General features: G+C 35.9%; 1 protein-coding gene across 6 annotated transcripts in view; it reads left to right on the top strand.

Moving 5' to 3' along the window:
• RANBP17 (RAN binding protein 17) overlaps window positions 1-14,012 on the top strand; it is a 333,695-nt gene that overhangs the window by 221,090 nt on the left and 98,593 nt on the right. For 3 of the 6 annotated variants that reach the window (XM_054691110.1, XM_054691106.1, XM_054691105.1), the window contains exon 15: window positions 11,491-11,550. The exons of the other annotated variants lie outside the window; for them this stretch is intronic. In XM_054691110.1, coding sequence (XP_054547085.1) covers window positions 11,491-11,550 — 60 coding nt within the window. The remainder of the gene's footprint in view (window positions 1-11,490; window positions 11,551-14,012) is intronic. 6 annotated transcript variants of the gene reach the window in all.

The following is a 14,012-nucleotide window of genomic DNA, read 5'->3' as shown; positions in this document are numbered from 1 at the left end:
GAATATATTTTCATTTGAAGAAAGGTAATTTTTCTTCCTAACATTAAAATAGTGAAAAGCCTGTAAAGAAAAACAAATCCTTTTTTAAATAACATATCTCAGTAGGCAGTTTGCAGGTTGCAACTCAGTCCTCTGAGTCCACTGAACATATCACATGAGCACCAGTGAGCAGATGTGGGGGGGACGAAAGTGGGGTGTGGAAGCAGGAACCAGCAGCGTTGGCAAACTGGCAAATGCTTCTGTTTTGCTAAACACCTGCTTTTTTGTATTCAGACTGTCCGAACCATCTGCTTTTATATTCTCTTTACCTACTGTCAGCCATTTTGGAGTTTTTTAAAAAGCTTTAAAAGTGGTTGGGAATTTTTCACAGTATGCTAGAAATCCATACCACTCTTTAAAAACCTTATGCTTTTAGGATATTCCCATTTAATCCTCAAGAGAATAGTTACTTTTTAATTTACGTGCAGTGTGTTATATGTTACGTAATTAAAATGTTTTTTTCCACTCCTAGTTACTTCTTCTCAGACATCAAAAATTAAATTGCCCAAATAGAAAGCTGGCCATAGTGTGATACATTAGCAAAAGATGAATAGTGATTGAATGTAAATGATGGTTTATCTTAAAAAGCACTGCACAATTTAATGAGAAGTCCTAGTTCTTTAGAAGCTTAGTCATTTTCTTATATGCAATTGATGGTCTCAATCAAAATAGTATTTATGAAGTACCTATTGCTCACCAGATATTGAACTAGGCATTTTGCTCTAATTATTGCTAATACTCTTTACAACTTTAAAGATTCTTATCTTCATTTTGTAGATGAAAAGTGATTCACAGAGAAGTTGAGAAAATTGTTCAGAGTCACACTTGAGACTGGGGGTTTGAACTCTTCTTGTTCTTGCTCTTCTGCATTGCTTTTCAAAAGTGTTATATCAAAAAGTGATTCGATATTTTAGAGGTTCTGCATCTTTAGGAATCAGGACTGGTACTTTTTATTTAGTTGTAAGTGAATGCACTGCATTTGGCTTGTGAAGTTCCTTTTTCTAGCCTTTCATAGTCTATAGACATTTTGTTTTCTTTAGTCCCTGAGAAAAACTGTTGGCACTTGATCCTTGCTTCTTTTTTCCAAAGGTTAAAATAAAGCTTTTACTTTAAAAGAAAGAAAAAGAGTAAGTGTAGCCTATTTCTAAAAATTTACAACAGCTAACTTGTTTTTTCATTAAGCTTTCAGTCTGTCAACATTAAGGCCACTAGTAGCTTTTCAGGATTGTACTCAGAATAGAAGGGCTATGCTGTCACATGTTTTTTGTTTGTTTTTTTTTTTTTGTTTTTAACCTTGTCACTACCCAAAAATGTGGTCTGTACAAAACAGACCCCAAAAATGCAGTAGTTAAAATGACATAAAAGCGGGCTTTCGTGGTGGTGCAGGCGGTTGAGCGCCACACTGCAAAGCTGTCCGCAGCCTCTGCAGCACGGGTTTGATCCCCACCGGCCGGCGAGAATCCCACATGGCAAGGCAGCCCTCTCCTGTCTCCCCCATTGCTTCCCTCAGCAGTGTGTTTCATCAGTCTGCCTGTTATGTTCCCTGCTCTGTCTCTGCTGAATCCTCTCACCCTCCCATGTATCTGGCCTGTACCCCAGCACTTGCATAAATAAAAAATAAATAAATAAAATGACATAAAAGCATATATCATTTAACATATAAATGTTAATAATCTATATTTATATGTCACTTTTTTAGAGCACAGCTCACCCAAACACTGTCAAAATCAACATTATGAAAGTAATTGGCCTGTTACACCACTAGGAAATTAAACTGTGTAACTGGGGTTATTGTGGTAGGGTTTTGTGTTTGTTTGCTTGTTTTGGTTTTTTGGTTTTGTTTTGTTTTTTGTAAAGTTATTGGTAGGACTTGAAAATTTCTTAAATGTTTAAAGTCAGGTGACCCCTTAGCCCTACATTAAGTTCAGAGAAAATTGGAATTTTTTTCTTTTTATGGTGGATAACAAAATTTATGGACATTGTTTTTCTTTTTTTATTCTTATTTTTTATTTTATATATTTTTTACATAGTTCTTCATTTTTTTTTACAATGTATGCTTTCTCATCTCAGTTATAGTTCCCGTGAAATTCCCACTACCAATTCACCCATGTGCATTACCATAGACCCTTGTGCTCTTCTCACCCTGTTTTGATCCTACTCCCATCTCCCCTCCCCCCTTAGAATATCTCTGGTATATAGTTGCTTGTTGATTTTGACTTTCACTTTATTATAATAATTTCTTTTCCCCTGATCCCTTATTTGGATCCTCTGCATTCCTCCTATAAGTGAAACCATCTGGTATTTTTCTTTTTCTTTCTGGCTTATTTCACTGAGCATTATCCCTTCCATCTCCATCCATGTTGCTGCAAATAGCATGAGTTTATCTTTTTTGATTGCTTAGTAATATTCCATCGTGTATATATACCACATCTTCTTGATCCAGTCATCTATTTTTGGGCATTTGGGTTGTTTCCATAGCTTACCTATTGTAAATAGTACTGCAGTAAACATAGGGGTGCAGGTGTTCTTTGGACATTGTTTTTCTAAGCAGTGTGGCAAACTAAAATTATAGATTTGATAAGTCCGTGAATAAAATAATCTAAACTATCAATAGTTTTTAAGGAAAAATAGAAAAAACTGGGCTACAACACTAGTCTTTGAGGTTATTGCTCATATTTGGTGTATATGTTTTTAGAGTCATAATCAGAGACGATAATGAACCCCAAAAAGCCATTGAGCTGATACACTGTATTCTTCCATAATTAACATAGGTAGTAATCTCTTCCAAGTTCCTGGCCTTTCTTAAGAAAATAGAGACAAAATTGTCACAGTTCTTTTCCATTCCCAACCCTAACTGCTTGAGTTCAGTAATTCAGTTTATGCAGAAAGATATTTCTTTTCCACATTCAATGCATACTTTTGGAACCCTGGACAGTGTTATTTTTGGTACATATCTTAATTCTTATAAGCAGATGAATTCCTCCAAGAAACTGAGTATGTGAAGATAGCGAGTATGTTCAGTTGAAGGATGTGTGGAGAATGGAAATTTCTAGCTGAAAGTAAAGAATTAGAAGAATAAGAAACCAAAGAGTAATATGATTGTGAAGATCAGAATATCAAGATTGGAACACATAGTATTAGGTACTGCCTACAGCAAAAGGTCCAAGAAGAATAAAAGCTTAACTTCTGTAGCTGTGATCTATCATACAGACTGTAGTCAGAAAAATCTTAAACATCACTTTCACCCATCAGGCTCTTGCCACTAAACACCTCTCTGTTGCCTACATGAAGTCAACACTCCTCTTTTTAAAGTCCTCCATAATTCTTTAGCACCTATTTGCCAATTTTAGTTCCCACATCATCCCTCTATGAATCTAACTCATCCTCTTTATGTTATATTAGTCTCTTTTTCCTTCTCCCCCTGTCCTACCTCCAGGATCCTACAGTGTTCTATTCAAATAATATCCATAAAGTTCTTAATACCTCTATAATATTCACTAAAGTTTAGTTAAATAATAATGACAATAACAGTGGTAGCAGTCATTGTTTATTATGTGCTTTAACTTTAATTATATCTTGTAAACCTCAAAACAATGTAATGATGAAGGTGTTCTTAACCCCAGTTATAGAATAAAGTAACTTGCTTAGATGCAGCGGTAGGAATTGGGATGCACAAGATTTTTATCTTTACTTCTCACTCTAAGTCCATTAAATGATCAACTGTATAAGTCCCAGTTTTGCTCCTTAAATGTTTCTGCTATGTCCTTATTTTCTTAACAAAGTTTGAGATTCTTGAGGATAGGGACAATGTCCTATACCTGTCTTATATCTGTCAGTACAACTAGTGCTAGATCATCAACTATTTTCTTATTGATTTATTGATTCAGTATGGATTAGGTAAGGTGAGATGATGAGATTTCTCGGTGATAAAAGGAGAGAAATTTTATTCTGATTCTAGTCATTTTTCTGAAGTAGGTGTTAGTTAGAGCAGTGTTCTATTTGGAGGTGGATCAAAAGCAGCCAATGTTCAGATTTCAAGGACTGTAAATTAGAAGATACTTTGTAAAAGCTGTAACGGTGTTATTTGGTGCTAGATTAGTTCCACTGTTTTATTCTTTCATTTGCTATTCAAATACTTGTAATTACTGTCACATTACGATTCGTGATAGGAAATGTGTTTGATCTTTGTCCCCTTTTCTGGTGCAGAGCTCCTAAAATACTCAAAATTTTCTAGATAATAATAATTGGTAAAGGGTATCTTGATAGTCTTAACAAATCCCTTTCAGCTACCTCTGAGTTTATGAAGGAGGTGATTTTTGGAAAGTTCCTAAGGATGGGAGCTGGTTGTCAGGGGAATCAACCAGGTGATTAGAAGCTTTCAGTCCCATCCCTTGGCCTTTGGATAAAAAGGGAGGAGCTTGAGGTTGACTGAGTTCAGGTGCTAGTGACACATGGTTTAACCAATCATGCCTATGCAATGAAGCCTCCATAAGCCAAAAAGACAAGATTCAGAGAGCTTCCAAGCTAGGGAACACATAAAGATTCTGGGGGAGTGACTCACTCAGTGTGGAAGCCACAGTGTCCTTCCCCAAACATTGCACTGTACCTAACTTCCATCCAACTGTTCCAAGTTATATTCTTTTATAGTAAACCAGTAGTTAGTAGTATGGTTTCCTAAGTTCTATGAGCCACTCTTCCAAATTAATCAAACCCAAGAGAGAGGCTCCTTGGCACCTCCTGTCTACAGCCAGTCAGTTTAGAAACATAGGTGACAACCTGGACTTTTGAGTGGCATCTGATACGGGCAGTCTTGTGTGAAGGAACCCTTAATCTGTGGGATCTGACACTATTTCTAGGGTAAATAATGTCAGAATTGAATTAAACTCTCCATTGACAATTGGAGGATTATTTGGTGGTGCTGGGAAAAAAAAAACACATTGAATTACAAATACTACTGTCTACTCAACAATGGGACACAATTTGACTAGAGAAAGAGAGTCCTGCTATCACAGACTGGTAGAGAACCAGGTAAAGCCAACAGGCAGTCTTTCAATATGATGAGGCCCATGATTGGCATGCAAAACGAACAGTTGGAATGTATAAGAAGACACCTAATGTAATCTTGGGGGAGTCCAGAAGGGTTCCCAGGTGATACTTGGGGTTTCTTTTGGTATCACTCAGTTCTGTGTATACCAAAACAAGTAAGATAGAACTAAGATTCCCCTTCTCCTTTCAATTGGTACTAAGAACCACCCACTTCTTCCACTCTGTCAGATAAGTGTCATATATAAGTTCAAGGTTATTTTCCATTAAATGAATGAAATATCACCCAATAGCAAGTTTAATTTGGATTTACTAGAATAAATGTCAGTGAATACATGTTTTTCCTATTGCAGGAAAGCATTGTTGTCAAATAGTAAGCCATTTTATTGTGTAATCTTGAGCAGTCACCTAACCACTATTTGATTTTCCCCATCTTAAAAAAGAAAAAGAAAAATGGGGTTAATGATACCTGCCCTACCTTCTTTGAATGCGCATTCTTAGATACAGTGAATAAGTCCTCTTCCAACTGAAAAGAGGAAAATCCTAGTACTTACAGCTTTAAAATAAAAATTTGTTAATGAGAACAGGATTGAGAAAAGGGAGGCCATAGAGAAAGTAGATATTTTGTCAACTATTTTTCTTGGTTGCTAACTGAGAATTTTATGATTTTTACATCAGCTAGAATTTGGGAAAAGGTCATGGTTTCAACAAACATGAGCATTTATTATTAAAAAGAAGCAAAAAATAAATTAGGAAATATACCAGGATTCTCTAATATTATAGAATACATAAAATATTATATTTATTCTTATAAAATGCTATTTATGATGGTAATGATTCCCCTCTAAAAAAAAAAAACCCTGTGACACTGAAATTAAATTTTCATTGAATTCTTCAAAAAAGATATCTCCCATAAGTTCCCATGTTAATTATCATCTAATCATTCTGATTTCTAAAGAAGGGAAAAAAATAGAACTAGATGGAGAAATGTATTGCTGTGTAGACTTTTTGTTCATTTGTTTAGTAGATTGTCATCTTGAAGTAAAGATGAAATGGAACAAAGTTGATTGTGCCTTGAAAATTGAAGCATTGTTCATCATGCATAATTGAAAAAGTTGAGATTTTGTAGGTATGAAACAAAAAAAAAAAAGCCACAGCTATGATAGCTATTACAGGAAATGGAGGAAATTAATAATAAAAGACAATACACTACCTCATAAATAGCTCATAAATACATGCTCATCATGAGATTAGAGGGTGAGAGCATTAAGCAAATACCCTGATTAATTTAACAATTTAATCCTGGAACTGGAAAATAGAAATTTCAGAATTCATTTGTACAAATAGACAAATCAAAGAGACAACTTACTTTCATAAAGTAGGATTTTTAGGCAGTTCTTATAGATAAATGAAGATATTTTCTTTTAAAAGATCATAACAAAGCAAAACATGTTTGCTATATTCCCTAAATAACCAAATTTCTGTAGCTTTTTTCAAATACGAAATACATTAAGAAACAGATTTTGGTGTTTTTGCTTTATACCCAGTGATCTTTCCTTTTATAATTTGTTCTAACTAACGGCTAGGATCTCTGACCTTTTAAAGTCTGCACAATTGTAAGAACGGGGCAGAGGGGCGGGGTAGGTACTTTCTTAGTGTTTACTGAGTAAAGTTTAAATTAATCATGATTACAACATCTTGAATACCTTTTTGATGCATAAAATAATTAATCAAAATGTATTTTTAAATATGTTTTGAAAGGATTTTTAGAAAATGCAAATAGCATAAGACTAGTTTATTACAAAGGTTTGTATTTTCCATCACCTCGACATTTCTGAATCACTTTTTATCCCCCCATTAACTATATGGTAAAAATCCACAATTTACCAAAATAGTTAATAGGACACAAATATAGACATTTCATGTGATGTACCATGTAAATGTAAACCTTTGTAGTTACATGTTTTTGTAGCAAGAGAATTGTTTTAAAAGGCATGTAATTTATTAGCTATCGGTAGCTTCTTTATTGCCTTGCCGCGCTGCAGTAATAAATAAAAGAAAGTGAACTGATTTTACAAATGGCACACAAGGTGCACATTTTGTGGGAAAAAAAGTCTTTTTTTAAAGAATTGGCATTAAATCCTTTTTTTGTGATGACAAAGAGGCTAAGAGTGCAAACTGTATTTTCTGTTTATCGAAAACAGTCTTTTTTTCTCGGGGGCATTTTTTCCTATGATCATCAAGGGATTTCAAAAGCAATAAAGTGTGGAATCATTGTTCGACTTGAACAGTATTAAAACTTAGGTTTTAATTTCAGTGAAGTAATAAGATTTGAACCTGTCTCACATTACAGCACTGTAAGGCATTTAGCAATTGTATTTTAAAAGAGGTTTTTAAGATGCAGCTCACTTGTAAGCTAACTGTCTGTCAGTAATTAATAGTTTTTCTTCAGCAAGGCTATTGTGATCAGACCAAGAAATATCTGGGTTTTTAGTAACACATTATGATCATTGTGAGTGTTCATTCCTAATTAGTCTAAATGTCTAATAATTGTCAGCTTGCTTCTCTGCTTAAAAGAAAAACGAGAGAGACATTTAAAACTACAGCATGTCTTTGGGCTTTTAAAGATGTGAATGTACATACACACATGTTCAATAAGTTTTACACCCAGCAAGATTATGTGTCAGTTGACTCATTCATTAAGCAAGTGTTTTATCCTTCAATATTGTTTCCTCGTTTTTAGACATCACATCATTTGTATATGTAAAAAATGTTACCAGGTACAGTTCTATATGTACAGCTAAACCCAAACTGACAATCTGGATTCTTCAGTACTCAACAATGAAACTTATCTTTACTTCTCAAAAAGGCTTTAAAATATGAGCGTTTCTATTAGATCAATGTGGCAACATACTTGCTGATGAAAGATTGTATTTACCATTTTGAATTGCTATTGAAAATAATTGCCTCTACAAAAGGAAACATCTGTATGATAGCGCATGGTTAAAGCTGCCATCAATTTTTAACATTTGAGGGTTGAGCTATGACCTTTTATGATGACTGTGAACAGTAACTGCCTCCATTAGCCATAAGTTTTGTTTCTTTATTTTAGTAGATGGCCTAGACTGTAAATATTAGAGAATCTAAAATAAATCAACATATTATCCTAAGGATACAAAATGTAAGAGCTATTTGTGGTTGGGAACCTTTGACAGATAGTTTGGATGAAGCAGATGATTGCCTGCCTAGCGTATCTGGTCTCCATTGCTATGCCTGCAGGCAGTTTAGTGCTATGGTTGTATATTGATGTCAGGGTTAGTACTGAGTGGCTAGCAGTGACAGATGTCTATAATTACAGGCAATGCTTCCAGTATTTCTGAAAAGCCAGCCTATGTTGAACAATTATCTTATTTCTGCCTTGCCAAAGAGCATGTTCCAATTGCTAGTATTAGCAATGGTGAATATAGTGCTTCATCTGCTGCCTTGGGACAAATGTGGGAAAAGCACTTGGTTATAAAACATAAATGCAAAATATTTTTTCAACATTTTGAATTAGTTAAGTTCAGTGTTTTCCTAATTTTTATCTCCCCATAATGTTTCTGTTGAAGGAGTTCTGAAATATAAAAGCACATTTGGCATACTTATTGGGATTTTGTTTTCCCCTAGGCCTGCGTGACTCCCCAGCGCCAGTATCCCTTGCTTTACTGAATAGATGTGCTTAAGCAAAGTTGGCTTTGAAACAACTTTCTCCAATGTGAATTACATTTTCTGATTGACTCCCACTACAAAATTAGATATGTTTCCATGCACAATCTCCTCCTTTTGATGAGAAAAGTTGTAAAATGATAGACCATGCCGAAATATGTGAAGGAGCTTGGTACACCGGTGCATTTTATTTGCCAAGAATTACAAATCTCAGTTTTTGTTTTAACCTTTTCTTTTCAGTCTTGGGACTCTTACAGTCTATTCTTGAGGTATGCCTACTTCCTTCCATGCTTCCTCTAGGCTCACTTTCTTGACTCATTACAAATGTTTTCATGCTTGATGCTCCCCGTTCTCAACTATCCTTCTTACTGTCATTTGCATTTATGAGACATGGACTGTAACCCACATGTGTTCCCCAGCTGTGCAGCTGCCTTACACAATATTCTCCATCCATAACATTCCTGAAGTTCCTAAAGTTCTAGAAACTGGCTATTAAAATGTCATCCATACTGGAAGTTACTAATTTTGTATTTTCAGGTAATGTAGAATGAGAATATGTTTTATCTTCAATCTTAATCTAACCTGTATTATATTTTTACTTTCTGGAGTTATTCATTACATTTTCTCATTTAGTCTTCTCAATAATATTCTATTTAGAGGCTATGATTATCTTCATTTTAGGATATGAAAAAATTTTCAGAAAGGTTAAAAACTTGTTTATTAGCAGAGCCTGGGTTTTAACCAAATCATCCTCATCTAAACCCAAGTTTGCTCTCCACTGTACCATATTGTATTGTATTTAGGTAAGAGTCCAGGCATGATCTATTTTAAGTGTAATGGTTGATAAGAGTAACATCACAGGTTTCACCCCCATATTTGCAGTTTTATTTCCCAAGCTAAAACATGACCTATATGACTACAGATTGGACTTCCAATTCTGGATACCCAGGAAAACTAAGCTAGATCCTCAATATTTTATATAATCCGTCCTATTGTAGGAGAAACAACTCAACCCAAATCTAGCAGCAGATTGATATTATATTCATATTTAAAAGGCAGGTCCTTGTTATTCTTACTGGGTCTATACTATATAATTTAACTGGAATTATAGAGTAAATTCATAAATAAAAAAGTTATTGAATGCTCATTATGTATCTGCTCTGTGCTAAGGTAACAAGGAGCAGAATCTGGTCAGAACTCCATGTTTATTGCACTACACATTCCATTCTATGTTTGCTCCTAGTTGAAGTTACCTAAAATATATTCAATAAACCTGATAGAAGAAAACACTGATAGAAGAAAATACTTCCTGGGCAACTATGTATTGTCTTGGCCCAGCAATTGGGTTTTTGCATATGTTGTACTAATTTCCAATGTAGAAGTGTACTAATTTCCAATGTAGAACAAAAAGACTAGGATGAAAATAGGATTTAGCATATTGCTACAGAGATTGCCAATTCAGAAAAAGTATATATTAGTGTTTGAAGATATTAATAGACCATCAGAAGGTTAACTCATTCATTGTATTTGGTGTAAGTTAAAATTTTCATTAACTGAACTAGTATGAGAGACAGAAATTAAAAGGTACAAAGGACTATAGGAACTACATTTTTTGATAAAATTTGAGAATCTAGTGAAAACAGTTGATTTTAATCCCTCGGACCATTACTCCTCTAATTCTTGTATTAGGTTGTTCTTTCCAGGGGGACAGAGCATTGAGTATATCTTAGGAGGAAGGTGTAAACGTTGTTTTGGATGTAGAAAATGGGACCTATTTTAAAGAAACAGTGTGGGATAGAAATAGAATACTATTTGTAGGAAACATGTATGAATAAAATGAAACAAAATACCATTAGAAGTGAAGAAAGGAGACCTAGTAAAGGTCTTAACACTCACTATAATTATAATTTCGTGTACTTTTAGAGGATTTGGGGAAGCATATGTGTATAAGAATTAGTGGTGGAAGACTCCATACAATTTACTTATCCTCTGAATGACTGCAGAAATGAGTTGCATTTATTAAAGTGTAATTTTACCTATCAAAAGATGACTTGACCTACTAAAGCCCCAGTTGTCATACACATATAATGAGAGTGCCTCATAAAAAAAAAAGCACTAAGGAAATTCTTAAAAAATTGTTTTGTCAAGGGCCTCCCCAGTGGTGCAGCGGTTGAGCGCTGGGTTGCGAAGCTGCCCGCAGCCTCTGCGGCGCCGGTTCGATCCCCACTGCTCCCCGGCCACCGGAGGAGGGCCCCACATGGCACGCAGACCTCTCCTGCCGCTCACTGCTCCCCTCAGCAGTGTACTTCGGTCCTTCTGCCTGCTCTGCTCCCCACTCTGGCTCTGGTGAATTCTCTCACCCTCCTGCGCTTCTGACTGTACCCAGTGCTTGTATAAATAAATAAATAAATCTTTTAAAAAAAATTGTTTTGTCAAACATTATTTATCATTTGTTTCTTCGAGGGGGGACTAACCTTCAGTAACTGGTTTCTTGAATTGTTTTTGTGATCGGTATGACCACATCCAGGCTTTTAAAAGCCTTCACTGTGCCTCTGTTCATGGCCTGCAGAATAAACTCAAAGTCCTTAGAATTACAAAGATCCTGAGCCATATTCTCCATGTATCTGAAACTGGCCAGGCCTCTTCTGCTCTTCCCTTATCCCTGACATCAGGTAGCCGGTCCCTAAACTCTGTGCTTTTTAGGTTGTACGCCTGAGGAATGATGTGTCCAGAGTTCCAGAGAAGGCTTGGAAAATAGTTAAGGTGAGTTGAATTGCTGGTTATTGTAGTGAGTCACCAGTCTTCATGCCTATTTCACCACAGCCCCAGATACATACTACTACAATAGATACATGTTCACAGGGATAAGTGTAGGGGAGCGTTGTGTTTGTTCCCTTTTCCCCTGTGCTGGATAATCCTGCAGTGTGCATGTTTTATAACCAAATGTTTAATAGTCAGCTAATAAGCAGTATTACCTGCAAAGACTCTGTCTAGTATATATAGTGTGCAGGTGGCCTAGGTTTCTTGTTTAGAACATTTCTGAAGTAGCCAATTCTATCCAATTATTCATACCTGAAAAGAGAAAGTTTGTCTCTGTTGAAAAGCATCTGCTATTGAACAGTAGCTATGACACATGTATCTCTTGTGCCAGAATGTGTTTCTGGCTGACACCTTTGAGAGGTAGGTGGAATTAAACAGTCTTCTACCATCACCCTCTCAGAAACTTCAACCAGCATCAACTTTCTTGCTCCCAAATCCAATCATGTCATTTTGTAAATATGCTACTACAAAGAATTATAAATAAAAGGTCTGAAATGTCCCCACAAAACCTCCTGCCAAAATTAATCAAGCCTTCTTCTAATATCTTTGTGCCAAAGCCATGGTCAGCTTCTCGTAATATATTATCCAGGGCTTTACTATGGCTTTAGCCACAGAAGACTAGTTTAACAGAAGTTTGGCCCCAGACATGGAGAGAGTTGGCAGCCGGCAGGAGCAAAGCCGTGTCAGGACAAATGTGCACTCCCCAGCTTCTCTAGTTGGCTTTCAGCTGGTTGCACCACAGGAGTCGTGCTATGGGCTGTGTATCCTGTGACCAATAACTGGTGCACTCAACCTGGGTCCCTCTTGGCTAGTGAAGGCCTGTCGGGAGACATTAGGTTCATGCTGGTGAAGATCCTTAGTCGGTGGCTCCCTGAAGGAAAAAGAGGCAAACAGCCAGCTTCTGTTGAACAGGTGGTAGTTAGACCCTAGATCTGACTGGGGGTGGGAAGGAAAGAATCTCTCCAAAATTGCCAGTATTGCTGGTTTTCACACTATACCTATATTCCTCTTCCTAATAAATTATTGTTTAGAAACTAATCCAAAAATATCTCTGGCAGCATCTGGAGCCCTTCCTTAGCAGCCTGGATTTGGGCCCAAGTTAGGAATGGGAACCCCACTGGGGTGCAAGCAAAAGAGGAAGCATGTTCTTAGCCATGCATCAGTGGAGGCCCCTACTGGGAGAGGGGATTATCACAAGGCAGCAGGCAGCCCTGCACCCCAGCCTGCTGAGTTCATGCTTTGTGCCACAGGATGTGGAACGAAGGAAATGTGAGGCCAAAGTGGTCGCTCCAAGTTTTCTTATACAATAGCTTATTCAAGCAGATTGGGAATGCCTCTTAAGAGATTTGCTAGGTACATGTCCCTTAGCAAGATGGCCACCACAGATGGTGGGTTCAGATAGTCCAGTTGAAATAAATACTTGACGTTCATATTTATTTTATACTCCAAAGCCATCTTTATCTGATGCCATTCTCAATTCCACTGAATGAGGCCAGCAGATTCCTAACTTTTTATCACTTGATTTCTTAGTTTTTAAAAATTAAATTAGGGCGAAAGATTTTTTTACCTGATTATGGTCCTATATTTCGTGATATTATTTTAATTAATTAATGTGGCTCTATCTAGTATCACTAATTTTGTGTATTTAAAATGCAGCAATGATGTTTGTACCATTCTTGTATTGTAGTCATACGTTAATTGTGATGATTGTGTTTTTTTTAATTCTGCTTCAAATGTTAATGAAAACGCATCAGTGTCTTTAGTTACAGACAGTTTAGATCTGGTCATTAAATGCTCTGTTAGTTCCCCTTTATATACTACTTCTCCTCCTCCCTTACTTTTCACTTTGATGGGGTCTTTCTTAGAAAGCACAACATGGACCTCAAGGGCAGTTGAAGCCAAATACAAAAATATGGAATTGGGTTTTTACTCATAAGGTTTGGGTTCCCACTAAGGTCCAAAATTCTGTTCCTAAGTAACTTTAATGTTTTCATTATATTGGATTCTCTCTGGTTTTGTTTTACTGAATTACAACCAGTTAAAAATCTTGATAGATAAGTCATTTCAAATAGATTGAAACAGTACTTTAGAATACACAGTTGTTGGAAATCCTTTCAATTTTGTAATATTCTGTATTAATGAATGATTTTTTGAGAATAAATTGAGCCAGGAAAGCAAATCATCTGATGACAGAATACTTCGTTGTTCATTTCCACAACTGCTAATTTTCTGCATGGAGCCTGCTTATAATATACTAAAGCTCTTGAGAAGTTATAACATCTTAAACATTTATAGAAAGCCTAAGGGTATTAGCTTACTGTAATTTTCTGAAGATTCATTATCCAAAATCTTAATTCATTATAACAACTCTTATGAAAACCTATAGAACCAGTGTTTTCTCTTAT

This window comes from Talpa occidentalis, unplaced genomic scaffold (genome assembly GCF_014898055.3).
Source record: "Talpa occidentalis isolate TD23 unplaced genomic scaffold, MPIMG_talOcc4v2.1 talOcc4.9, whole genome shotgun sequence".
Lineage (NCBI taxonomy): Eukaryota > Metazoa > Chordata > Mammalia > Eulipotyphla > Talpidae > Talpa > Talpa occidentalis.
This window is presented reverse-complemented; position numbering and strand designations above follow the sequence as displayed.